This window comes from Zootermopsis nevadensis, unplaced genomic scaffold (genome assembly GCF_977971745.1).
Source record: "Zootermopsis nevadensis isolate Lab colony 2312 unplaced genomic scaffold, Znev_1.0 Znev_ptg000017l, whole genome shotgun sequence".
Taxonomy (NCBI): Eukaryota; Metazoa; Arthropoda; class Insecta; order Blattodea; family Termopsidae; genus Zootermopsis; species Zootermopsis nevadensis.
In genome coordinates this window covers 1,447,915-1,475,215 of record NW_028259149.1, presented here as the reverse complement: position 1 = coordinate 1,475,215, position 27,301 = coordinate 1,447,915, and the positions used below count along the sequence as shown (strand labels likewise).

Below are 27,301 nucleotides of genomic sequence, written 5' to 3'. Positions count from 1 at the left end.
ACGTATTTACGTCAAATTCTCCGGAACTGTGGTTCCACTGTCAATTTTTAATTTAATTTATAGAAGTTAACGGTCCCTGTACAGACAAATGTAAACCCCTCGCTCACATTCTTCCATATCATCCTTCGATTTATATCCTTACACGTACGTCTTGATCTCCAAAGCCTTTGTCCAAAATTCTGCATGCTTCATTTAATCGTATTAATAATATTTGGTGAAAAGTTCAAATTATGATACATTATTTTAACAGCAAATATAACATTTATATGTCACAACAATTCCGGTTTAAGTTCAGCATTGAACATGTAGCTGAAATTGTGGGTTTATTTATTTTAGTAAATCACATCTCGAGAACGAACGGGACCGTTTTGCACCAAACATGGTATAATTATGATTTAAGGCCAGGAAGTGAACATAAGGAAGTCAGGACACTGGGAGAAGCGTCCTGGGTTCGATTTCTGGCAAGGGCGGTTGCTTTAGCTCTGAAAAATTATCCGTGTCTTACAGCACAGGAGACAGTCATGTTCATTTCGGGGGTTACATTTTTCAACGTTTGTAGACCAGAAAGAAATAACTTCCACTCCCCCACGGGTCTTCATGGTTTGGTGCTTAGTTAAGAATCCGGAAAACTTTATATTCCCTTTTTATCAGTTTAAAAAAAATGCTTACACCAAATTTGTATTTTTGTTAAAAGTAAATTATCAAACATAAATCAGCACACAACCAGCAAGATCTTATTCATAATTTTCAAAACGTTCGTCGTTGTAAAAGTAATTGTTTTATAATCAAAAACAGTCTCCTCGCGTATTTCAGTTATTTCTACAAGTCATTTATCAAGCATTTTTAAATTTGTTTAAAGTGTTGCTTGAATTCACATCTCGAGATAAAATATAGAAATTACTGTGCACATACGAATGTTAATATCAAGCATGAAAAGCAATTTAGCTGACTCCTACATATAACAGCATCCGTCACCTCGATATTACGCTTATATACATATAAGGTCAGTGAGAAGTATGTTTACAAACTTCGTGTGCGTGTTCCAGAATCAAAAATCAGAAAAAATGTATTTAAAAAGAAGAAATTTAATAGAACTGAACCGAAACTCGCCTTCATGTTTTCCGTCCACACAATAAAAACATCAATGTAAATACATACCAAGAAAAAGCACGTCTAGAATAACTGCATTACTATTCCTCTGCGATTATTCACATTGGCGTCTGTTCAGAAATGATCTTTATATACCCACATTTTCTAATCTGTAACTAAATGTTTACTAGTAAAAATAACACTCGAAAATAAAATATTTCATATTACTTATCACATTGGACACTGCAAGACTAGTATTTTCTACACCACAAATTAATACGAGGTTAAGTTATTCCGGTTTGTGATTGCGTAATCTTCATCGTAGCGACCCAAACTCTCAACTGACATTTTAAAGCGTTCGTAAATTAGACGCTAATAGAGAAATTCGTAATACAATGTATATACCGCCACTTTAGTAGAAATCCGTTTCATAATCGCCACGCTTTATTGCAAAGAAAACCACCAACACGTTAGAAAAATATTTACTTATTACGACTGACCTCACACTACACCAAAACACCGCCTTGTCTAGATGTCAACTGCAGAACGGAACTTATCAACAACAGATTATAGCCAAAGAATGTCGTGTAAACCAAAGAGAATCGAATGTACACACATCTAAATGACATCAATTACGTCTTAGTAATTTCTTGAATCAGTCGATTAGTTAATTCTTAGTTTTTCACAAAATTCTATTGTATATAAAACGTTAAATAATTAATTATTACGGACGATCTTCGCTATACTAATGGATTGGGTGCGTTCAGAAACTGAGGGTTGCTCACTCAGCTGATTACAGAAGTTGGGTACCAACTTGAGAGTTGATAAACTGGCTTTTATAAGCCAAACTCATGAAGGAGACACTGACATTTGACATCATAACTTCTTGGGCATAAACTTACGCAATATATAGAATGATGACTGACAGTCTCTGCATGTTTTATTAGTGACCCAGTGGTCATAATTCCTGCATCAATATTTTCAAATTCACGATTTATTAACGTTTTCAAATATATGTGAAATTTGTGTTACATTGTACAGATTACTGTAGTCAATTTCAGTCACACTCGAAAAATTTTGATGATAGTTCTACCCAAATCTGATGAGGCATCTGTGACCCTGACGGAGCACGAAGCATTTCTTGATATTAGACAGATTTCTGTTTCTAAAGTTATATTTACAAGGGATCAGAGATCTTTCAGATCTTCCATGTTGAGGACTCCACGTCACGCTGCTGCTCAAACTACGCGAAGAGGCAATCCAATATAAAAAACACTTAGAAACAGATTAAAAATCATGCAATTTAATCAACGAATATTTGACATTTTATTAACGATAAACAACAAGACTGGAAAGCTGCAATCCGTATCAGAGCCCACGGATTTTCTGCATTTCTTTGGTGTTTTATTGAACAAAATATTCACATTCATAATATTCATACCATCTTCCACATCCTTGGCTTGTATTGGATCTATGGAATATAAATAAATTCTAATCGTAATTCTAAAGTCACGCTGACAATGTTCAGACAGCATTTCAGTTTAGTCCATTAAGAACTTTGGTTTGTAGTCACTGCTCTTATAATAACCTTCCAAAATTAATACTTAACCTTTTAAGGCCAAGACCACCTTCAATTTCCAGTAGTTCTGCATTTCACCAACAGAGTTCATTTATGGATTTAGTATTATTTTCAGATTACACAGCATAAACTAGCAAATCTTTGTAAGGGCGATGGGTCATTTCCTTCGCGATACGGACTCGATTTTCAATATTAACGAGATGAACTCAAAATCCAAAGGGTTATTTATCGAGTTCTAACAGAATAAAGCCGCAACTCTCAGTTATATTCAGCTGCGATAATTCGACCAGAACACCAGAACCTGTAATGTAACGTAACTCAAAAGATGGTGCTCTGTTCTCATGCGCAGATGGTAACATGATCAAATCCGACTCGGGACGAATGCTTTTATTACCGCTTGTAACTAAAAATATGTCAAGACTTTTGAGGGGACAAAGAACTTATGCCCCATGTTAAATCTGTCAAATATAACCTCAAAGTTTTGTACTGCCACCACGTCACTAACCGTTTACTTACAATCAATATCTCATGCGATCTCTAGGTACATTTATGATCTATATCCGCGTAAAAATTCCTGAGCCTAAGTAAAATAGTTCATTAGTCATCACAGTCAAACTTAAAGTCGGAGACAATATTTTCAAAAATCATATATTTTCTTTACACTCTACAGAAAAATCACCTAAACGAAATGACGACGATGATCTTCTGCGTTGTGATGACAAGTAGACTTGACGGTATCCACTCACAAGTCCGCACGGTACCACGACCCACAAGGACGACGTCATCTTCCGTGCCATGCGAACCACAAATCTCATACACCTTAACAAATGTCATGCGTGGTTTTTTTTATCTATTACCGTCGTCAGTGGTGCTACTGTTGGTCCCACCTCAGTAGTATGAGCATCCGCCATGTTATTAATCCCTATTTTATAAAATTAAACAGTACAAGTTTGGGGTTGCCATTAATGGCAAATCATCCTCGAAATTTCAAAAAATCGACCCAGAAGTTCTTCAGCTGAAGCTTGCGAAGAGACCAGCAATTTGTGTGTTCTTTTGACACACCCGGCAAAGAATACATATTAATGCAAACAGTGAGGGTTACGTTCCACCAGCTCCAACTGATACTGCCAACATCTCTTGGACGTCCACGATCTTCTCACGTGGCTTGCCGACCTTCTCGCCTCGGCTCCGTTCCACGGCGTCGACACGCTCCCAGTCTTTCCAGCTCACGGTTGTCACCCCTAAACCATGATATACGAAGGCGGTAGACAAAGAACTTGAGTCATAAAAGATGTTACATATTGACGGGGATGGAGGTAAAGCGAGAGACATCACAATTTGTGAACTGTCCTTCTTCTTTGCATGACGTTGCGTGCTTTAAATTATTAACAATTTTTAAGTTAATGTAATCCTACAAAAAAACATTTTTCTTCTGAATCCACTCAGCTATACAAAGTTCTGAACACAAACATAAAAACTACTCAAAGTCTGAAGGTGTCTGACGATGGTTCATTATAATATGTAAAATTATTATTCTTAACTTTGTCCACCACCCAAAAGCTGGATTCTGCTTGTCCTCAGGTAAGAAGGGGAAGAGGGCAGAAATCCTATCTGTTGGACCCCTAGTTGCGCTAGCCTCAGACCTGGTCCAGACCAGCAGACAGGACTTCTATCCTCTTCTCCTTCTTTACATGAAGATGGAAGCAGAATCCAGCTTCTGAGACACTGCAGTTTTATTATTTTATAATTCAGATGATGGACAGAGTGCAAAAGAACAATTCTCCGCATTATAAAACACTATCACCAGAAACCTTCAGAATCTGATTAGATTTCATGTTCTGTATTCAAACCCTTGTATAGCGGTGAAAATTCACAAGAAAAATGGTTCTTGTGGGGTTAAATTAACAAAATGTGAAATTTAACGCAGATGAATGACTGTACGTACCTCTGTCACTCAGCAGTTTAGCCACGGCCGTGTGCCCCGGTCTGGCCTGCAACGCATCCACACGCCCAGAGCACACATCAGCTTCGACAGCTCGCCCGACACCGAACGCCTGAGTCATGGTAGACAAGATTACACCGACGGGGCCAGTGGCAAGCCATCCTGCGACGTAAAGACCTGCACACATAATATCAGCATTTCAGTCTTCTAATTTTCCATTACATTCCAAAAGGATTTTTCAAAATCTGTTTTGGGTTCTTAACCTTTTGGGTGCAGCATTAATTAATTGGAATTTAAACTGTCTCAAAGTGCTGCATGTTAGAAAATTAAATTTTTAAGCTCTGTGTCAGAAGTTACTGCCATCCAGAACTGCTTTCCAGCGACTGTACCGATGGTGGCAAGCGTGCGTTAAGAGCTCAAGAAAATCGGTTTGAGAGCAGCTGCATCTAAGTCAATCCCAAGAAATATTTTAACTGTATTACATAGTATCCTTCTGTAAATTTTAAATATCTAGCACAACACTTTAATTACTTTATAATTTCCTGTCTCAGTTCTCGTAAACTGGTCTGGCGATTCCTTACCACCAGTCTATTAAAATTTTTCTTAACACTCAATACAACAACTGAGTCTCAGTTTTTACCACTGCGTTAATCACGTTGACAGATATTTCATCATATTGGTGATGTATTATTTTTCATATGTGTTATTGCTGTCTACAAATGTAACCTTCTCTCAAGTATTACAATTTTCTATACTGTCCCCAACAATACTTTGTAAGTTTAGTAATTGCTCAAAGTATTCAATTCATTTCTAAAGATAATAACACTTTTTCTCCAGGCCAACTTTCCTTTTTCTATCTAGTATACATTTTAATTAATTTCTTTTAATCATATTATTCCTGTAGGATTTGAGGTTTTCACAGTGGTGAGCATGAAGATTGCTGTCTTCTGGGTTGTTGCATCGCGTAGTATGGTAGAAGTTTACCTCCTCCATCATCAGGGAGATAACTTCATCGCCCTGATGACGGAGGCAGTATGACCTCTGAAACGTTGGTAAACATCGACCAGACTACACAGCGCAATAACCCAGAAGACAGCAATCTTCATATTATTCCTCATCACTGCATAATAAAACTTTGTGTTTCCTTTACAATTTACCTTTAAATTCATAACAAATTTTTCCCATGTTCCTTTTTCCTCTAGCTTAATCAAACATTCACTTGTTTTTACACAACATTATCACCCTGAATAAAAACTCGACAAATTCTTACTGTTTTGTGTGCATTTAAAAATACCGTATTTACTTTAGTACCTGATGCACCATTTCTCTGAATTCACTGCCTTCAAAATTTGTGTGTCTGTTAGATTTAAGGATAAACATGTCTCGCCAGGACCATGCAGTACTGAAATGAAAATGGCGTGTATAACACTGGTCAACACGTAAAATGTTATGAAAATGAAACTTACCGATTTGACTAATTTTAGGCTGAGTTGATATAATTGCGTCATATTGTGAATTAAAATTTAATTATTCGTGTTCTTTTCCATCTAATCACAGTAATTAAGTTTTAGTTTATAATATTATAATTTTTAACTTTTAACTTTACACCTGAAGATGGTTCTATGTAACCGAAACATGTAGTAAAAAGATGTATCAAATATGTAAATGATGTATAAATTTTATTTATATACAATTGTGATTAGACGGAAAAAACACGAATAATTAATTTTAGGCTGCAGAACACGACCATCACATTAAAATTTGTCGATTGGCTCGTGTTTTCGAATTACGGCTGGGGTATCACATTGGTGAGTTACTCTACATTATTGTCACCACCCCGTTCTGCATTATGTGAAAAGCTGTTGCCGCCTCAAATGCATCTTCAACTCTTGCAGTATTCCTCGAATCCGGCCAGGTACCGGGTAATTTGTTCTAAGTTAACGGTTCTCTGTGAGATTCCTACTTCTTATTCAGCATTTGTGTCGTGTAAGATTAATATGCCCTGTAATTGCGTGAATAGCCTGGATAACGTCTTTTACGTATGTGGAGAAGTCACGTTTGCTTCAAGAAAGTGTACATTAACTAAGCCATAAAAAAGGCTTACGAATTGTACTTTTGGTGTAAAGTAGGCGACCAGGACAAGAACAGGGCTCCACACACATGCTGCACTACCTGCTCATCAAAACTCGACGCGTGGGTGAATCGTAAGGGACGTTCTGTGCCTTTCTCAGTGCCCATGGTATGGAGGGAGCCAACAAATCACATCACAGACTGTTATTTCTGTATGGTGCCTCCTATTCGAAAAGGGATGACAATGAATAAAAAGTGGACAGTGACGTACCCAAATATACCATCTGCAATTCTCCCCGTCCCTCATGGTGAACTACTACCTATTCCTGAACCACCTGAAGATGAAGACACTGATGATGTTCATGTTGAGCTTGATATACATGAAGAAGTACATCAGCTGTCTACGTTAAGGGATCCACCATTTTGTATAAGCCTCTATCCTTCTGAAGCACATAAGATCACAGAAAGTGAGCTTAATGACCTCATCAGGGATCTCGAACTGCCAAAGAATAAGGCAGAGCTTTTGGCCTCGAGGCTAGAACAGTGAAATTTTCCAGATCATTCTGTGAAAGTGACAAAATTTCGTACTCGAAATAAAGACCGTGATGAATTCTATCAAAGAGAAGGCGAACTCACTGACTTCTTATGGAAAAACTGGGGTGCAACATGTCATTGAAGATGCATTTGTTGTGCTCACACCTGGATTTCTTTCCGTCAAACTGTGGTGCCGTCAGCGACGAACATGGTGAGTGGTTCCATCAAGATATCACAGCGATGGAGCAAAGATACAAAAGCAAATGGAGTGCCGCCATGTTAGCTGATTATTGTTGGATGGTGAAAAGGGATGCTTCAGTAGCTAAATATAGGCTAAAGGCAAAAAGGCACCGTGTTTGAGAAAGGTATCTTTGCAGCTATATCTAACTGCCGTATAACTAAAAAATACTCTGTATAAATGTAACAAACAATTTTTTTTTTCAAAAACAATCTGCCAATTTAAGCACTCTTTCCATGTTTAGCACCCCAAAATCTATAAAGTAAACTTACTTTCATGCCCATAAAAAGAAATGACCCAAAATTTGTTGAACAGTGTAATATGACGGGGGTCACAAGAAATGCATACAGAATTCTGGTGAAGAAATGTGATGGGAAAAGATAACTTAAATAACCAATAAATGTAATGTATATCTTAAGCTGGCTCTCAGATGAGCACTTGTAAAAATCTGAGGTAGATGAAACTAGCTGAAAATCATGTCCAATGAAAGCCTTTGGTATTTGCAGTACTGAGCCCTCAGGTTCAGGTACCAGAGTGTCAGTTGGTTAATAAATACATATTTCACCATGACAAATGGAATGTTATGAAGCCCAAGGATTCCTTTCTACTGTCGTTCATTAAGTATAAATTGCGGACAAAGGACTGGTGTAATTTGTAGCGTGTTTACATACCAGGATGAACTACTCCAGAAATGTTGGGTACACGTCCTCTGCCCGTGTCAAATGGCAAAGCAGGGTCAGCCTGTGTGCTGCGATATCCAATACTTCGTAAGACCAGTCCGCACTGCACGGTCTCTGTGATAGCTGTAGGAACAGCCTGTTGCTGCCCGTCCAACTGGTTCACAACTAGCTTCATGCTCCCCACTGCGTGCGGCACATCTACACAATCAACCCAAGTCAACATACTTTAGCAACAGTCTACGTAAAAAGTAAAGCCATCCCATTATGCGCCACGTAGGTGCACAGGGGAGAGGCGATAGCTCATACTCATTGTTAACCTCTGAACTAGACAGGGGCAGCGCTTTACCCCAGAAAAGGACCCCAGTACCCACGGGACAGGAAGCTGGGTGGGGCCCAGAGTCAGTCTGTATCCAAAAGTTAGAGGAAAAATCCTCTGCCCCTGTCGGGGATCTAATACCAATAGTCCAGTCCATAATCATGGCAAATCTGTGCTTTCTCTGGCTGTTAGAAGTAAAAGGAAAAATGATCTCAGGGTGGCATACTACAAACATTATTTCCTGGGGGCAGTAGCTTGTAGCTCGCTGTCTCAGCTCCTGGGGCAGTAAGTGTTTGGATCATGTAGTATATGCATTTGTTTTCCTTATACCTGCAAGCCAGTGACATAGATGGAACATTCGGTTTATTCACAGGTACCGTAATAACCAAAGATGCAACAAGTGTGGTAACCACCTGACCATAATTTTCATCGATTAGGTCATTAACATACAGAAAATTTAATGTATTAAATTACTTATAGCTCTCAACATGCACCCACAAAATGCATTGCCAACATCTGAAGTCTTCTCCAATTTTAGGGATTCAAACCATAACTAAAAAAACAAATCAAATTTGACTTGACTAGGATCTGATCGCATGACCATCAGTGTATGAGTCCAGTGCACTATCCCATGAGCCATAAATCATTGCATTATAAACATATATTACCCAAATAAGATGAGAAACAGAAGACTTTTAAGACTGGAAATATGCAAAAGTAAAGGAAGCTTAATGAGTTACGCATGGAACTCCTAGTTTCATTTATTGTGTCTGTATTTAATTCTTTTCTAATTTGCTCAATTTTAATTCGATGTACATCCTTCAGCTGCTCTTAAGAGTTCCATGTCTTTCTCTTTTAGTGTCCACCTACGTCTAAGCCCAATATTTTTGTGCCTGCATTACTTAAACCCTATAATATTTAAGTTATACGTCTCACCTCATCTTTCCTCATAATAAGGAATTTTGAAAATCAACAAGGCCCTTTTACACTTCTGTGTCTTTGTAGACTAAATTAAAAAATATTACTAATTATAGAACATTGTTTGTTACATGTTTAGTCAACTCTGACTATAAAGTGTATTATTTTATACAGCAGAATTCTTCATGTTCACATTTTCTTTCTACAGGCAACTGAAAGCAGACATTCTCCTAGCCAAATAAGTCACTGAAATCATTTACCAAATTTATTAAATACTTGGTATATTGTGTTGATGATTCTGAGACTTACATTGTGATTAAATACAATTCTGTAAATAGGATAAGTGGACGAACAGAAAATAAGCAGGAATGAGCATGTTGAGATCTATTTAAGACGTGAATTTGTCACAGCAGTAAATATGAAGATTTCTGTCTTCTGGGTTATACCGGGTCTACAATTTATGCTGTAACGGCCTTGCTTGCATTGCGTGCTCGGCCGAGTGCACTGTTGGTGTGGGATAGAGATAGCGTGTTATTCCCGTGAGTCACAGGCGAATCAGTTTCATTGCGTCTCTCGTCGCGGATTGACGTTGATAATATGGTGTACAGTATTAAGCAACGTGTGTTCTTAGTCGAAACATATGCCAAATATTCATCCTACGGAAGATGCCGCCGTAAATATCGCAGACATTTTCCCGGTGAAAGTGTTCCTAGCAGGCCCACGATAGAGAGATTAATAAAAAAATTTTGTAGTACGGGATCAGTTTTGGATAAAAAGAAGAACAGGAAACCACAATTCGTCAAGTATTTTGAAACATGTTAACGAGATGTGAAGCTTGCCTGCAAGCACAAGGAAGTCACTTTGAACATCTTTTGTGATTTAAGGTAAGAAAATTAATGTAATAACATGTGTTAGTGACGAGAAATATTCGTAGTTCGCTGTTACTAGCAGCACTGAAACTGATTCGCCTGTGACTCACGGGAAGAACACGCTATCTCTATCCCACACCAACAGTGCACTCGGCCGAGCACGCAATGCAAGCAAGGCCGTTACAGCATAAATTGTAGACCCGGTAGCACCATGTAGCGTGGTACAAGTTTACCAACATTACAGAGGTCCTTGATGCCTTCATCATCACTCATCACCCTGATGAAGAAGACAACAAGTAACTCTAAAACATCAATAAACTTCTACCAGACTACAAAGCACATGAACCCAGAAGACTCGCATCTTCATGTTGAGATCCTTTGAGAAGTTCATATGCAGTCATCAACTCTTTGTACAATTATAAATGGCTGTGAAAACACTGATAAATCAAAGAAGTCAGATTTCGCTGTAGCCAGCTTGCCAGTACTACGTAACCCAAAAGGGTACGTCACTACAGATAGCCACATGAGGTTATTCAAACAATATTACCTGGTGAGGGGTAGAAGCTCAGAGGTGAACGAAAGAATACCAAGTGGAAATGTCTTTTGCTTTCATCGAGGTCTCCTGACGGGGATGAGTCAGCAGCTTTGCACAGCAGTTCTGTGAGGCGGCGTCTCGGTCGCTCCAGACCTGTGCCAACACGACACGACTTGTTTCAGGAGAAAATTAATATGTCATGACAACTCTTCTGCTAAACAAAGGTCTATGTGTGTTCCATGTCCTCAGTCAACATCTTTTATGATTGGTTAGCTTCTAATCTACTCAACGCTACTCTCTATTTATATCCTGCAACATCTCCCTGATGATGGAGGAAGCAAGGACTTCTGAAAACATTGGTAAACTCCATCCAGACTACAACCCAGAAGACAGGTAACTTCAGTTTCAACTGCACTACCACATTACATGAAAATCTAAGATGGTACATATTCACATCATTTCAGTAAAAACTGTGGGGTTGAAAAATGTATGAGATTGGAGTTGCGGCCATTAATATGACAAACTATCACATTATAATGTAAAGCTCCGATGACATAGGATTCCTCTACCACGGCACAACGTGGGTTAAGTCCACGGTTACGCACTCACCTGGCACTAGAGGACGGACAGCTTCGAAATCCTGCAGCTTACACACTGTGATACAGTCTGGAAGAGCCAGCATCTCACGTAGCTCTTTAATGGTGAATGCCACCTGCAACGGACCTCGCCGGCCAATCAGCCTCACACGACGAACTCTGCTACGTGACAGTGCCTCCAGAGCATGTTCTGTGATGTCGGTGTTCTGCAAAAGTCATCAAATGTTTAAAACAATGTAACTGCTTCCATTTTTCAATGGTGTAACCTGTTCCTCTTAGGTTCTGCAGTTCCATGTTTCTACAACTATTAATTTCATAATAAGTCCTCAAAATTATTTTGAACAAAGGAATGTTAAAAAGTAAACTCCTAATTTAACCCATCTTACTCAGTTCATAAGAAGAATAAGTCTTGTAGCATCATGTCCATGTGCATGTGTTTATTTAATGATGTTTGAAGCTGACAGACTGACTGATTTTCATGAAATTCAGGATGAAATACTAAATGACACTGAAAGTACTTCAGGGACGGTAAACAAAGTTACAATGGTTATGGGGCTGGTGTATGTTGTAAAATCAACAAAGAATTGTTAATACAAAATACATTTTTATAAATCATTAGTGCTGCTGACACCTCTATAGAGAAAAACACGTTTTAAGGAAAGTAGTATTCACGAGTTCTTCCCACACGATGGTTATTTGTATCAGAACTTTAAACAAAATGAGCTACAAATAAAACTGATCTTTGATCTTAACCTATATTTCTGAAGTGGTAGTTCCTTTACTGCAAATGTAACAGTTATACAGCCATAATTTGGCCTCTTACAATAAGGTAATAGCATTTTTATTATGATGCAAACATAATCACACCCTTTCTGTTATCAACTCCATTTGAAGATAAGGTGTAGCACATGAACATGAGTTTTATATGGGAACTGTGGAGTGCTATTCTAAGATGGGGCTTAGAAATGATGAACCCTAAAGTAAAGGGTATACACAAAAGAATGGTGCGGTTTCAAAAGTTAATAAAAAAATTATTTCTCACCTTACATGGGCACAACATACACCGTCAGCAGCGGCAACTGTCCAAGTTTCTCATACGCTACCAGCAGTTCGCTTCTCATGCTTACTGCGTGGCCAGTTTCAAAGATGGCGTTGCAGCAGGAGAAGGCTTTCTGTGTGCTCCATTTTGAGGTGTCCAGATCTGTGATTACAGTGCAGCGTGAGTTTCGCGCATGGTTTAAAAAAGACGCACCACACAAGAATAACATAAGCAGGTGGTACCGACAGTTTGTAGAAACTGGATGCTTGTGTAAAGGCAAGAGTCCTGGTCGACCTCGTTTGTCTGATGACAACATTGAAAGAGTGCGTGAGGCGTTTCAGCGAAGTCCCAGCAAGTCATTGGCTAGAGGAAGCAGGGAATTGGGCATGCCAAAAATGATGGTGTGGAAGGTGTTGCGTAAGCGGCTATGTTTTAAACTGTACAAGATGCGATTGGTGCAGGCCCTTAAACCATCAGACAAAGTGAAAAGGCGTGACTTTTGCAAGGAGACGCAGTTGAAAATGGAGGAAGATGGGTTCGTAGAAAGACTGATCTTCTCCGATGAAGCCACATTCCACATCAGTGGCAAGGTGAACAGACACAATGTCCGTATCTGGGGAACCGAGCAACCACATGCACAGATAGAGCACCAGCGTGACTCTCAAAAAGTCAACATTTTCTGTGCGGTGTCCCGGGAGAAAGTGCACGGCCCATTTTTCTTCGCTGAAGCAATTGTGACTGGCGACTCATTTTTGGACAAGTTGGAAAGCTGGTTGTTACCCCAACTGAATACCAATCATGACGATTACATTCTACAACTGGATGGAGCTCCCCTCCATTTTCACAGGAATGTACGAGTGCTTCTCAATCGTGTTTTTCCACAGCGCTGGATTAGACGTTCTGCTGCAAATAGAGACACCCCGTTCGCCAGATCTTACACCGTGTGATTTCTTTCTTTGGGGCTTCGTTAAAGACAGCGTTTATGTACCACCATTGCCCACGTCCATCCATGAACTTCGTGATCGGATAACGCATGCACTGCAGGCCATTACAGCGGACATGCTACACCGGGTCTGGGATGAGTTTGATTACCGTGTGGATGTGTGTCGTGTGACCCAGGGTGCACACATTGAAGGATTGTAATTAACACATGAGAAACTTGGACAGTTGCCGCCGCTGACGGTGTATGTTGTGCCCGTGTAAGGTGAGAAATAATTTTTTTATTAACTTTTGAAACCGCACCATTCTTTGGTGTATACCCTGTATAAGCAAGTCCAACCTTAAGTCTGTCGATGGGTGTAAGCAGAATGCGGGCAACATCCAAAGCAACATTTCCCTGGCCCAATACTGCAACCTCCTCCACATTCAGGTCAACAGGAAGGTCCGTGTCACGTGGCAATCCATTGTACCAGCCCACAAACCTGCGGGCCGAGAGCACGTTACTAAGCTTCTCACCGTTTACCCCCAGTTCTTGATCCTCGTCTGCACCGTATGCCTGCCAACAATGTGACAGTCACTTCTATATGCATTCATATCAGACATGACTTTTTAAAAGAGTTACAGATATAAGACTCACTCCATGACCCGTCTCCCTCACTTTTAGGTCCAAATGTCCTCCTCAATATTCTGTTCTCAAAGATCCTCAATCTATGTACCTCCCTCAAGGTGAGAGACGAAGTTTCGAACCCACACAGCACAACTGGCAGAATTACACACTTGTATATTTTAATCTTTAGTTTTTGTTATAGGCACAAGAGGATAAAAAGACTGCAGTTAAGCCTAAAATTTACTGACTTACTTGCTTCAAAACAATGAGAAAGTTTCTTCTCTAACAACAAAAATCTTCAGCAATGGATCAAATATAATATATATTCAAGGAATTGCAGCGCAATGGTTCAGATCCTATTTAACAGATAGAAAACAAAAGGTCGAAGCAAAAGCTCCTAAAAAAACTGAATTTTTTCTCAAACTGAGAAAGAATAAAACATGAATACATATATTTATTTTTCCAGTCTATACACAAAACTTGTTTTAAAATAATGTTGTTAAAATTATTTATAACATTTACAATATAAATTGCATTATGTTATATTTTAGGCGCTTTTCTGTGTCGTATAATATTACATTTATCTCAGCGCTTTTGATTTCGACGACATGTTTCGATGTTTACCACATCATCATCAGGCTTATCAATTCATATATTTTTAAAAACTATTGTACATTTGTGCATTGCGTTTATAGATTTTTAATTTTCAGTCTTCATCTTGATTTGGAGTATGCATTTTGATGTTCATTATCAGGTTGTATTGTGATGTGTCGGACGTCTGATATCCACAGACGATAAACTGCACAGAAAAGCGCCATAAAATATAACATAATGCAATTTATATTGTAAATGTTATAAATAATTTTAACAACATTATTTTAAAACAAGTTTTGTGTATAGACTGGAAAAATAAATATATGTATTGATATAACACAAACATGACGCAATTAAGATACAAAAAAAATAAAACATGAGTTTCCCAAGGGTCAATTTTAGGGCCCTTGCTTTTTATAACATACATAAATGATCTTCTTCCAACAATAAAACCAATAAATACTTCAACAGAACCCATAATTTTTCTCACCACAGTATGCTTTAAGTATTGGTTATAATGGGAAGTATATACAGGAGTCAATAAATACAAAATTCCTAGGTTTACAAATTGATAATTACCTAAATTTGACAAATCATATCGATAAACTGATACCTAAGGCTGCAGTCGCACTTCAAGCGTATTCATGCGAATTGACGGTCGAGCAAGTTCAGGCAAACTTATTGTGGTAGTACTGCAAGCGATAACGCGCAAAACGTTTGTGGTACGAGCCTCAGTATGAAAATGGAGCTCAAGGAAGAAATGTATCTGTCAGAGAACAGTTTGCTTAAGCTTTTAGTAGCCGGAAGGAACGTACGACGATGTTGGGTGAATGACAGAAGTGAAAGTGAATTTCACACACTTTTTGATAAATTGCTTTCATGACTATTACAGGATGTCGTTGAACACATACCAATACATATTAAATGCTATTGAGGAAGCAATAAAAAAGCAGAGTAATTTCTGAAACTGTATTTCACCATCAGAACAGTTAACAGTGGCACTGAGGTAAGATTTTCCATACTTGTTTTTATCTTTGTTATATTTTTTACTTGTACATTTTTATTGTATTCATTTTCAAAAGAAGTTACAATTCTTAAGAAACCAAAATCTAATCTATTATTATAAGTTACAATACACCAAAACATTCGTTCATTTCTTTAAATGATAATTATTCACTGAAAAGTGATAAAGTAATTTGGAAGTGATGATGAGTGACCAAAATCAGTCTGTTCATATGAATCACAGCTTCCCGAATTGGCAGAGTGTGACTGAAAGGAGAAGGGTGTGGACGCCACTACTGATGATGATGATCCTGATGATAACGCTTCCTCTTCTATGAAAACTTCCTGTAATTTCATACGAACTCTCATCTTTCTGTTTGGACTGACATTTTTTAAAAAAGGCAGTAAACTTACTAAAAATTCGTAGTCACTGTCTCGCTCAAGAGAGACTGAAGCCGAATTACCATACTTCATTTTTAAAATCTGCAATTTTTCGTGTTCCACTGTTAGTAATTTTTCCTCAATATTTTGCCTACATTTCTTCGTTGGCTTTTTAGCAGTCACAATTTTTGCATTATGATCGTCAGGTGCACGTATATATTGGGAACCTGGTTCTGCCAACTCTCCGATATCACAAGATTGTTCAGTTAACACATTCTCTTCCCTCTCAATCTCTTGATTGTCAGTGCTTACGCTACTGCCATCAACAATGGTATCAACTGCTGAGCTTCCTGGAATATTCCCACAGGATGTCCTTGGAGTCATCTGGTCCGATAAAAAGAGTAAATTTTCGAAAATAGGGCCAGGTGCTTGACATCTTTGTACCACCACTTTCACCGGAACGTTTTCCCTGCTGAAGTCTTTGAAACTCTCGTCTAAACGTATCACGTAGATTTTTCCACATAGACTTTGCAGTTTCACCTACAATTAAACAACCTTATCAGTAAATTAATATAAAGTAACTATTGCAAGTAGTTTATTGATTTTAAGGTTTTCTACTGTTTTGACATTGCCTGTAAATGTTTGCGAAAATTTCTGTGCTTCTGTATACTCATATTTTTACTTTTTTTTAGATTCTTATCAACTGCTCTTGGGTTTCATTCACTAAGTTTTCCATTTCGAATGGCATACAATACCATAAGACAGATTATATATGAAGTTTGTGAAGCAATATGAAATTCCCTACAGCCATTACATATGAAAATTCCCTCAGAAGAATTACTGAAGAAAAATGCTGTTGAATTCTTTGATAAATGGAATTTTCCTAATTTTGTGGGCTGCATTGATGGGAAACATAGCCGTTTGAAATCGGGCACACACTTTTATAAATACAATTTTTTTCCATTGTTTTGCAAGCTGTTTGTGACGCAAACTATAAATTTGTATGTGTTCATATAGGCAGGTACAGAAAACAGAGTGACAGAGGAACCTTCGCTGCATCAAGTTTTTACAAATCCCTCGAAAATGGATCACTGAAATTAGCACGAAATGAAAATCTCCCTCAAACTTATGTGTCACTTCATGTTTTATTAGGTGATGACGCGTATCCTTTAAATACTTATCTGATGAAACCATATTCAAAAAGAGATTTATCAAGGGAAGAACAGATTTATAATTACAGACTCTCCAGAGCACGGAGAACAGTAGAATGTGCCTTCAGTATAATTACAGCCAAACGGAGGTTACTTAATAAGTGTATTGAAACTAAACCAGATAAAGCTGATGTAATCATTAAGTGCATATGCTTGTTACATAATATTTTTATTGGGAAGGAAGGTATTTATGATCCTTCTGTTACATCGTCGACACCACAAAATGCAAGCATAATAAATATAAACAAATCACGATCAAATAATAGGTCAGCACAACAGGCTTGTGACATCAGAGATGCATTTAAAAACTATTTTAACAGTAGTGAAGGTAGCATTATCCAACAGTTCAACGTTCCCTAATTATCTGTGCCACACACAATCCACTGCTTCAACAAACATAAATGTAGAATTTGTACTGGTGTAGCAAGGAACAGTTTGAAATAAACTTAAAATGCAATATATACTTACTTGAAACATTCATAACCTCACTAACGTTTTACCATAACTTCGTTGAAACCTCTCTGTTGTGATAAATTTTAATGTTTTGGTCCCACAAAGCCTTCTCATTGAACACAAGATGAATTAATTCTTCAGTATCCATCTCTTCGCGCGAATAAAAACAAACCTGTTTGAAAGACAAGCGATGTTGAGCGGTACGCGCAATAACTTCGCTTGCAGTGTGACCAGTTACAGACCTTGTAACGTGTTTGATAGTTCGACCGAACTCACTCGATAACGCCCGACTGTTAATTTGCGCGAAAACGCTTGCAGTGTGACGGCAGCCTAGTGGAGCATGTTACGCAGTGAGATCTCTGTTACATGTCAGCAACACTGACACACTCAGATCGGTATATTTTGCCTTTTCTTGACGTAAATACGTCTATATGGAAGGGTCAGTGTTATTCCGCAAAAAAAGCGTTACGAAAAAGCGACAGAAAAATGTGTAAGATCTGTTTACTCTAATTGTTACGTCATCTGTTTATTCCGCATTGTTGTATCACTTTACTGATGCCAACAATCCCCTTTCGTTATTGCGCAAAGAGCTGAGTTGTGAATCGCTTGTAGAAGAAGTGCGTCATGGACTAGGTAATTTTGTGCTGGTAAAAACGTTTTACAATATCACAAGTACTTATCTTATCTAATTCAAGGTAGGCAGTACTGTCTTACTCAAACTTAAATCAATTGTAAAGCGTGTATAAAGAAAATATTTAGAATAAAGCCACTATATAAACTTCCTTTCCGTATAGACGTATTTACGTCAAATTCTCCGGAACCGTCGTTCCACTGCAACTTTTTACTCTATAATGATGTATGGAATAATTTGGGGGGGGGGGGGGGGGGGGGGTTAGTTAATCAAACATCAAAAAGATATTTACTTTTCAAAAGAATATTATTAGATTAATGGCTGGTGTAAAACCTAGAAATTCATCTAGAATTCTATTTAAGAGATTAGAGATCTTAGCTCTTCCATCTGAATACATATTCTCGTTAATGAACTTTATTGTAAATAACCAAGAACTCTTTAAAACTAATTCTGCTGTACACAGTGTCAACACAAGTAATAAAAATCAGCTTCATAGACCAATTGCCAACCTCTCATGTTTCTTGAAAACATGAGAAAAGGATAGAAAATAAAAATGAATTTCAAAATTAAGGCTCAATGAAACACACAGATTTTGGTTACTCCTCCATAATCTATCCAGCATCACAATTCCTGTCAACACAGTGTACAACTTCCCTGGTGACACCCAAAAACAAAGCTGTAAATATTATTTGGTTACCAACAACTTGAATAGCCATACCTCAAAATTTTAGCTAAATGTGTTTCTGGCACCGTGATTCTCTACCTACCAACAAAACAGCATGATATGCATCTCGGAGTTCCCGCAGTGACAAGTCACGACCCAGCGTCACATTCCCTATAAATCTTAGCTGAGGACTTTTTGCTGTCTTGGTAAATGTGTTCATCACATTCTTCACTTCGGGGTGATCGGGTGCCACGCCAAAGCGAACAAGACCGAACGGGACTGGCAGCTGCTCGTAAATATCAACTTCTGCGCGTGGAAGCGTCTGCAAGACAAAATGACAAGTGGCAGCTCTGACAAATCTGACTTCAAAACAGCAATGACATTAACAGCCTCATTAAGCACTGTTTACTCAAGTTTCTGTGGTTCTACGCATGTCTAATCACTATAATAAAAAAATATCATAACACGCAAACATAACATTTGAACCTAAAGGAATTCTGAACACTGTGGTATTCAAGGAACAATTTACATGAACGCAAAGAGGTGAGATTTCAATGGTACTTGCTGCTTCCATCATCAGAGCAATGAGTCGTCAGTTAATTTCTAACAGACTACAAAGCGCAATAATACAGAAGACAGCCATCTTTACAAAAAAAATAAGAATAAAAAAATTAAATTGATAAAACCATATTTGTGTGAAATGCTAGAAGAGTGCATAAAAATATCAATCATTGGACACGTAAGAAATTTTAAAACCATCGGCTTATGATTCTTCAAAACATACTTTAGAAAAGGAATTGTCATTGTCAAAAACTTATACGAATGGCAACAAATGGCTCAAATAGACTGATATAATCTCCCTATGAAAATAACCTGATTCTGTCAGGATTATGAATTTATTTGAGGAAAGGGACATAACCATCTAATTTAAAAGCACAGTTAAGAAAAAAATAACTGAACAGGTAACTTTCATTAACCCTCAGACGTGGTTTTACGTGTACACACGCGGGCATTTAAATTAAAGTTCTTGTGGATTTACGTATAAACACGCGAGCCTCAAAGCCTAATTTAAAACGCCCATAAGTATGGAATAAATAACGCCAACGCGATGAGGTTTTTTCTCGCCTGTTGTGGAAATAAAGCTCTATGTGTATACATGTGGCAACAGGGTTACATTCCAATGACCTGCAAGGGAGAGTCTAAAAATAAACGCCTGACCTGGTAGTTTACAATGGCTTTCTCTTCGACAAGTCGACCCTTGACGGAGCTTGAAGAAATACAAGTTTTAAATGAAGTTTTAGAAGATGATAGTATAAGTGAATATAGTTCGGACGATGATAGTGTATTTGACATTGATTATACACAGTTTGTGACACCGGGAACTGTCGTGTTTAGCGATAGTGATTGTGATAATGGTAGACGTGGTCGACAGGACTACATCGTACATGCAGGTGTGGTTTCCAACATGTTTTTGTGGGAAAATATAGACTCATTTCCTGCTTCACGAGAAGCATTTTGTAATGTATGTGGTCCCCAGTTCGACACTGCTGAACTAGATGTCGTGAGTTTATTCGAAAATATTTTCGATATAGCACTTGTGCAGCACATTGCTGATCAAACCAACAGATATGCTCAGCAAGAAATATCAAAAAGTGCCAATCCTCTCACATTTCGCTCTAGGATTAGGAAGTGGCAAGATGTTACAGTGGACGAAATTTACGTTCTTTTGGCTCTATTTATGTTGATGGGCATTGTGCAAAAGCCTACACTTAGATCTTACTATTCAAAGAACCAGCTGTTGTACACTCCGTTTTTTTCTGAAACTAAACTTCTAATCGACTTGCTTCCACTGCTCACCCATCTCATCTTATAAGGTAAGATTATCAAACCATCTTTTAAGAGGATTTCAGTGAAAAATTCATAATTATATCTCATATAGTTCAAAAGTTATGAACAAAAGAGTATTTTACAGCAAAATTTAAACGGGCATTTAAAAAATACTACCGCAGGAACAGCACGACAGCAGTATATGCGGGGTATTTAAACTACCACGTCGACGGGTTAACTACCAAATGATGTTTTTATCAGTCTCAAGAATACTTAAAAGTAGTGTAGTGTCTTATTCAAAACCTGTCGGATTTGAGGCTTTCATGGCTGTGAGTTGAAGATGGCTGTCTTCTAGGTTGTTGTGCCATGAAGTCTGGTAGAACTTACTGACATCATCAGGACGATGAGTACTCATCGCCCTGATGATAGAGACAGCAAGGACCCCTGAAACATCGTAAAGTTCTACCAGACTACATGGCACAACACCCCAGAAGACAGCCATCTTTATTCAAAATCTTTTCATTACTTGTTACAGAATTCTTTCACTGGTATTTCACATAGCAAAAGTAAGCAAGCTTGCAACAAAAACTTTCATATTCTTACGTCACTTCAACATAAATCCACTTTCGTTTATTTGCTACACAGTTAGTGATCATATATGGCAAAAATTCTTTACGTGTGAACAGCAGATCCCAGTAAGAACACATCCTCCATAATTTAATTTGCAGATTATAATTCATATAAATTGCTTCGAATCTTAAAAGTTTCCATTCCTCTCTTGATAAGACTCCAATAATCAGAATCTTTAATGTATTTTCCACACACATTAGGTGTCTTTCCATATAAGACTGGTGAAGTATTCATGAGGAAGTTAGGAGGAGACTAAATTCTGGAAATGCTTGCTACTTCTCAGTTCAAAATACTTTGTCTTCCCATCTGATTTTTAAGAACCAGAAAATTAAAGTATACAAAACAATAATCTTGCCTGTTGTTTTTGTATGGGTGCGAAACATGGTCTCTCCCTCAGAGGGAGGAACACTGATTGCAGGTGTTTGAGAACAGGGTGTTGAGGATATTTGAACCTAGGAGAGAAGACGATGGGGTCTGGAGAAAACTGCACAATGACGAGCTTAAAAATCTGTACTGCTCCTCCAGTATTGTCAATTTGATTAAGTTGAGAAGAATAAGATGGGCTGGGCATGTAACGCGCATGGATGGGACAAGAGGTGTGCACCGGGTACTGGTTGGGAAACCTGAAGGGAAGAGACCGCTGGGGAGACCTAGACGTAGATGGGAGGATAATGTCAGGCGGGATCTATGGGAGATAGGAGTTGAAGGAGACTGGATTTTGTTGGCCCAGGACAGGGTCCGGTGGAGGGCTTTGGTTAATTCGGTGATGAACCTTCGGGTTCGGAAAGCCATCTGGTTGGTTGGGTCCACTATTTGGGAAGCCTGAGGGGAAGAGACCGCTGCAGAGACCTAGACGTAGATGGGAGGATAATGTCAGGCGGGATCTATGGGAGATAGGAGTTGAAGAAGACTGGATTTTGTTGGCCCAGGACAGGGTCCGGTGGAGGGCTTTGGTTAATTCGGTGATGAACCTTCGGGTTCGGAAAGCCATCTGGTTGGTTGGGTCCACTATTTGGGAAGCCTGAGGGGAAGAGACCGCTGCAGAGACCTAGACGTAGATGGGAGGATAAGGTCAGGCGGGATCTATGGGAGATGGGAGTTGAAGGAAACTGGATTTTGTTGGCCCAGGACAGGGTCCGGTGGAGGGCTTTGGTTAATTCGGTGATGAACCTTCGGGTTCGTTAAGCCATCTAGTTAGTTAGTTAGTTAGTTATAAGAGGCTGTTATGACTCTACTGACAGGTATATCCTTGAACCCCCTGAGTAATGTTTACCTGTACGATTAAACATAATTCTCAAGCACATGTTTTTCAGTGTAATAAAATCAGAATCCTCTTTTCCAAAATGTTAAAAAACACATGAGAAATTAAGCTACAAACAGCAAATTCACAAAGTCTCTGATTACCTACTGAATCTATGCCTTTTACAAGCTACAACTCCAAGTTTTTGACTTCCATTCTTCTCTAACAGAAGCATAAATAAAAATGTGTCATCTTTCAGTAACAGATTGAGGTTTCTATTAAAGGATGGCTCCTGATGTTTCAGGCATGGTCACTTTTAAGCAGACGAGACAAGCCTAATTAAAAAATTATGGCAGCTTGCTTTGAGGGGAATAATGTAAACAGCACCAGTGCTCAGAAAAAGTACTTATGATTCAGAATAAAAAATACATTAAACAAACCAGCAGATTTCTGAATGTGCTGGAGCAAACCCCATGATTCTAGCAAGTGTTTGATTTGTTACAGCATAAGCCATTTTGAAATCAGATAGTGTGCCAGACCTTAATAAGGTGCTGTGCGGCATAAAAACTTGCAGGTCCACTTCCAACGATGCATATTTTTGGTGTTGAGGCAGCAGAGGAGCTGAATCTCTTCTGTGGCAGGATTCGAAGACGGTTACAGGTGTGCCCCACCCACAGAAGCAACTGCCTCATGCTGATCAACGAGCTTGGCTATACAAGAATACCTTGCAACAACAAAGGTAAATTTCAGTCAGTTTATGTAAAAATCGCAGATATTGGATTGTAGAGTGAGGATAGAATGAGTCAGGACACATCACTTCTCTTCATCCACGTCTGTCCTCTCACAATTCAACATACGACACAAAAATATAGACCCCTTTATGACCTACAAATATATTTCAATGTGGTGAATATTTAGCAAAATACAAAGAAAAATACCTTCTGACTATGCATGCAACATTATACAGTGAGATCTGCATTGCAACAGTGGTTTTGTAGCTACAACAGATGTACATCATGACCAACGTAGCAATACATGTGCAAACGCAAAGATTAAGTAAAACTTGGGGTTTTCACAGTGGTGAGTCTGAAGATGGCTGGTTGCCATGTAGTCTGGTAGAAGTTTACCGACATTTCAGAAGTCCTTGCTGCCTCCATCATCAAGGTGGTGAGGGGCTCATTGCCCTGATGATGGAGGCTGCAATGACCTCTGAAACGTTGGTAAACTTCTACCAGACTACATGGCACAACACCCAGAAGACAGCCATCTTCAAACACAAAGATATTGACAAACAGTCTAACTCGAAACTTAGGCCAGAGTTAGAAAACCTGAAGGTCAGCCTTACCTAATCGCTTAGTGGATATGACTCAATAGTCCTTCAAATCATACCAAAGCAAATTAATATAGTTCAGAATAAAATTACTTAGAGAAAATATTATTTAGCTACGTGTTACATTACTTTCTAATAGTAACGAAATGTCTGTCACGATTACTACGTTAAAGTAACTTCTTTACAACATTCATCTTACCCGTTGATTCTCACTTGCAACATAACCTCTCAGTTGTAATGAATCTATACTTTTATCACCGACTCATTCCCTTATCTTATCTTTCTCCAGCTGCCTGGATTATACTTATTTCTCTGAGGCATTTCAGTGACGATAATATGCACAGTTCAGTGAAAAATTGGAATATATCAAACAAATATCAATTCCAAGCGGCTCAACTCAATGCTTACGTGCGTTCTTTCGCCACAAAATCAAATTATAAAGACCCTTACAGGATATAGACAATCACACAATGGTATTTATTTTAATGTATTACTTTTTCATTTCAAACTATTTCCGTGCACAATCCAAAACAATAAACAACAGAAACACCATTACCTAAGGACGGGTACAATCGAATAAAAGCAGATTAATTCGAACATTAAAACAATCGACCTCATCAATCGATTTTCTTCAGAAACGTTTATACGTATGGTGCTGCCACATACCCGCGACACTATGACAGAGTGGCGGTAGCGTAGTTCAGTCGGTAAAAATGATAAATACTATTCCACCAACAAGCAAGTATTAATCTCAACGAACCACGAAAACTCACAACTACAAAACATTCTGAAACTACGTTCTCTGGAAGAAAGCGAATGTATGTGAACTGGTTTAACACATATGAACCAGATCGATATGTTCATCAGCAACAGAAGAGTTCCTTTAAAAGTTTCTTGTCTGTATATCTGATGTATTTTTTATTATTATTATTATTTAGTGTTCTGTCTGACGACAAGTCCATATGAACAGGATCCTTCCATCCTTTTCTCGGACTGGGACCTGTTCATATACGTTCTTGGCAGATGATCCAGAAGTGGTTTGCCATTGCCTTCTTCTGTGTGTGAATGGAATAATTGTTGGGATGCCACGGAGGAAAACTCCGTGTTGCCTAGACCACGGCCTTGCCCAACACAAGTTATAAATTCGGGCACATTTCCGAATGTACGACAATAAATGATCAATTATATTAACTGAACACTGATTTATTTATGTAGCCCTAATAATTATTATCCAGAATCAAATAATAACAAATTGAATTTTGTTTATAAAATATGACATGATATAAGTAGAAACACGAGGTTTCCGAATGAAGTTAATGTTTAAAAACAATAAAAACCAACAAACAAACTAACTAACTGGTAGTACAACCCGCAGGTCCTACACCGACAACACCAAACCTCGCCACCAGCCACGATCCTGAGCCAACTCCATCCATTTACCATCTTCACAGCCCACCTCCTTAAGATCAATCTTAATGTTATCCTCCCATCTCCTTCTTGGTCTGCCCAGTGCTCGTTTTCCAGGATTCCCTACCAAAATTCTGTGTGTACCCTTGCCTACCCTACTATGCGTGCTACATGTCCAGCCCATCGCAGCCTCCTAGATTTCACTATCCTTGCGTTCAATTCACGCTGATCCTCGTATGCGATATTCTAAATTTCCCAAATATTTCGTCTCTGTTTTCAATCACTTGTAATCTACGTTTTTCCTTTAACGTAAGAGACTACGTTTCACAACCATACGAGACAACAGGTAAAATTATTTTTTATGTTTTGGATAGCAAAAGAGATGATGACAGTTTTTTAACTGAATAAAAAATCGATCTCCAAATGAATTCTTCTCTTAATTTCGTCATGGACCTCATTTCTACCTGTTATTTCTGTTTCCAGATATTTAAATTTTGAAACATTTTCACACGATGTTCTGCCCTTCTGGATGGTGCTGATCCCGTATTACGTCCATGTATTTAGTTTCATCTGCATTTACGTTTAAAAACATCAACAAATGAAAATCGCTCGCTTTCGGGTTGTTTCACCGCTCATTCGTAATTTGTCACGCTTTGTCAAAAGTCCTTTCAACTGCAAAAGTGCAGTGACATTTCCTGTCTGCGCAGATCTAAATCTTTATTTAACTAAATACTGGATCGTCTTAGACACATCACAGCATAATATCTACGTGTACGTCCTTGTGGCACTGAACTCTCTAATAGGATCAACCCTTGGTGGTAAATTTATTGCGTTATTCTTGCAAGGAGACAAGATTTATATTTTATCATTCAGGCCTACCAACTTTCTTCAAAGTCGAGAATAACTCGACCAGAGCGTCTTTCCACAGGTCATCTGAAGTTGAATAACTTTACAATTTTAATTTTTACACTGCTAGACGCTGGATAAATCCCAGAAAGACATACAGGCATACCTCGTTTTATCGCGCTTCGCAGATATTGCGTTTTTGTTTTTACAAATTGAAGCGTTGTGGCAACCCTGCGTCGAGCAAGTCTATCGGCGCCATTTTTCCAACAGCATGAGCTCACTTCGTGTCTCTACGTCACATTTCGGTAATTCTCGCGATGTTTTCGCATTGTTTTTTTGTAGACGTAATGCTATTGCACACTTAATAGACTGCATTATAATGTAAACATAACTTTTATATGCATTGGGAAACCAAAGAATTCGTGTGACTCGCTTTATTGCGGTCTGGAAACTAACCCGCAATATCTCCGAGGAATGCCTGTACTAATTTATTAAGAACAAAACTTTTGGTACATATATTTATTTTCACAGTCTATACACAAACTTATTTAAAATAATGTTGTTAAAATATTATAACATTTACAGTATAAAGTATATTATGTTATATTTATACTAAAAGATCAATAAATGCAATGCATCAAAATGTATAAAAATATATAATAGTTTTTAAAATAATATAGATTGATGAACCTGAAGATGATGTCTTAAAACATCGAAACATGTCGTTCAAAAATAAAAGCGCTGAATAATGTAATGTCGTACTACGATAAAGGAGCGCCATAAATATAACATAATATACTTTATACTGTAAATGTTATAATATTTTAACAACATTATTTTAAATAAGTTTGTGTATAGACTGTGAAAATAAATATATGTATTTGATTCAACACAAACATGACGCACTTAAGATACAAATTAAAACTTTTGGTGTAGAACGGTAACCCTGAACGAAATTCGTTCTTTAGTTCCAGAAATGTAAGACTTTAAGTTTCGTTGTGGGGCATAGAAAGATATAACAGTTCTGATATTCTTACCGTCCATGCGTTAGGTTTCCCTCGAATCTTGTGCCACTGTTGCACGCTGATGATGATGAGAAATGCTCGCCGTCACAGATGTCAGTGAGCGAGCAGC

General features: G+C 38.2%; 1 protein-coding gene and 1 long non-coding RNA gene across 6 annotated transcripts in view; one reads left to right on the top strand and one right to left on the bottom strand.

Annotated features, from left to right (window-relative positions):
* Positions 1-5,879, top strand: part of LOC147873604 (uncharacterized) — a 17,191-nt gene extending 11,312 nt beyond the window's left edge. The window contains exon 2 of the long non-coding RNA XR_015535433.1: positions 4,627-5,879. This is a non-coding gene — a long non-coding RNA (uncharacterized LOC147873604). The remainder of the gene's footprint in view (positions 1-4,626) is intronic.
* On the bottom strand, positions 2,371-27,301 carry dare (NADPH:adrenodoxin oxidoreductase, mitochondrial). 5 transcript variants are annotated; one of them, XM_022085355.2, is made up of 9 exons: positions 27,205-27,301; positions 23,124-23,308; positions 18,991-19,209; positions 13,685-13,900; positions 11,380-11,572; positions 10,783-10,923; positions 8,124-8,330; positions 4,614-4,787; positions 2,371-3,909 (listed from the first exon to the last, which is right to left on the bottom strand). In XM_022085355.2, the coding sequence occupies exons 2-9, from the start codon at positions 23,274-23,276 to the stop codon at positions 3,767-3,769; spliced, it is 1,446 nt and encodes a 481-aa protein (XP_021941047.2). In that variant the 5' UTR covers positions 23,277-23,308; positions 27,205-27,301; the 3' UTR covers positions 2,371-3,766. The 5 variants fall into 5 exon arrangements, with proteins under 5 accessions (XP_021941047.2, XP_021941048.2, XP_021941045.2 ...); XM_022085356.2 differs by lacking the exon at positions 27,205-27,301 and adding an exon at positions 24,471-24,545; XM_022085353.2 differs by lacking the exon at positions 27,205-27,301 and adding an exon at positions 24,323-24,462.

What these genes read in the sequence shown, in the direction of transcription:
- dare (XM_022085355.2), bottom strand. Translation starts at nt 23,276, where the DNA reads ATGAGGCAGTTGCTTCTGTGGGTGGGGCACACCTGTAACCGTCTTCGA. An exon ending in CCGCACAGCACCTTATTAAG is followed by an intron (nt 19,210 to 23,123) that starts GTCTGGCACACT and finishes TTTGTCTTGCAG; the next exon opens with ACGCTTCCACGCGCAGAAGT. An exon ending in TGTCCGTCCTCTAGTGCCAG is followed by an intron (nt 10,924 to 11,379) that starts GTGAGTGCGTAA and finishes GTGTTGGCACAG; the next exon opens with GTCTGGAGCGACCGAGACGC.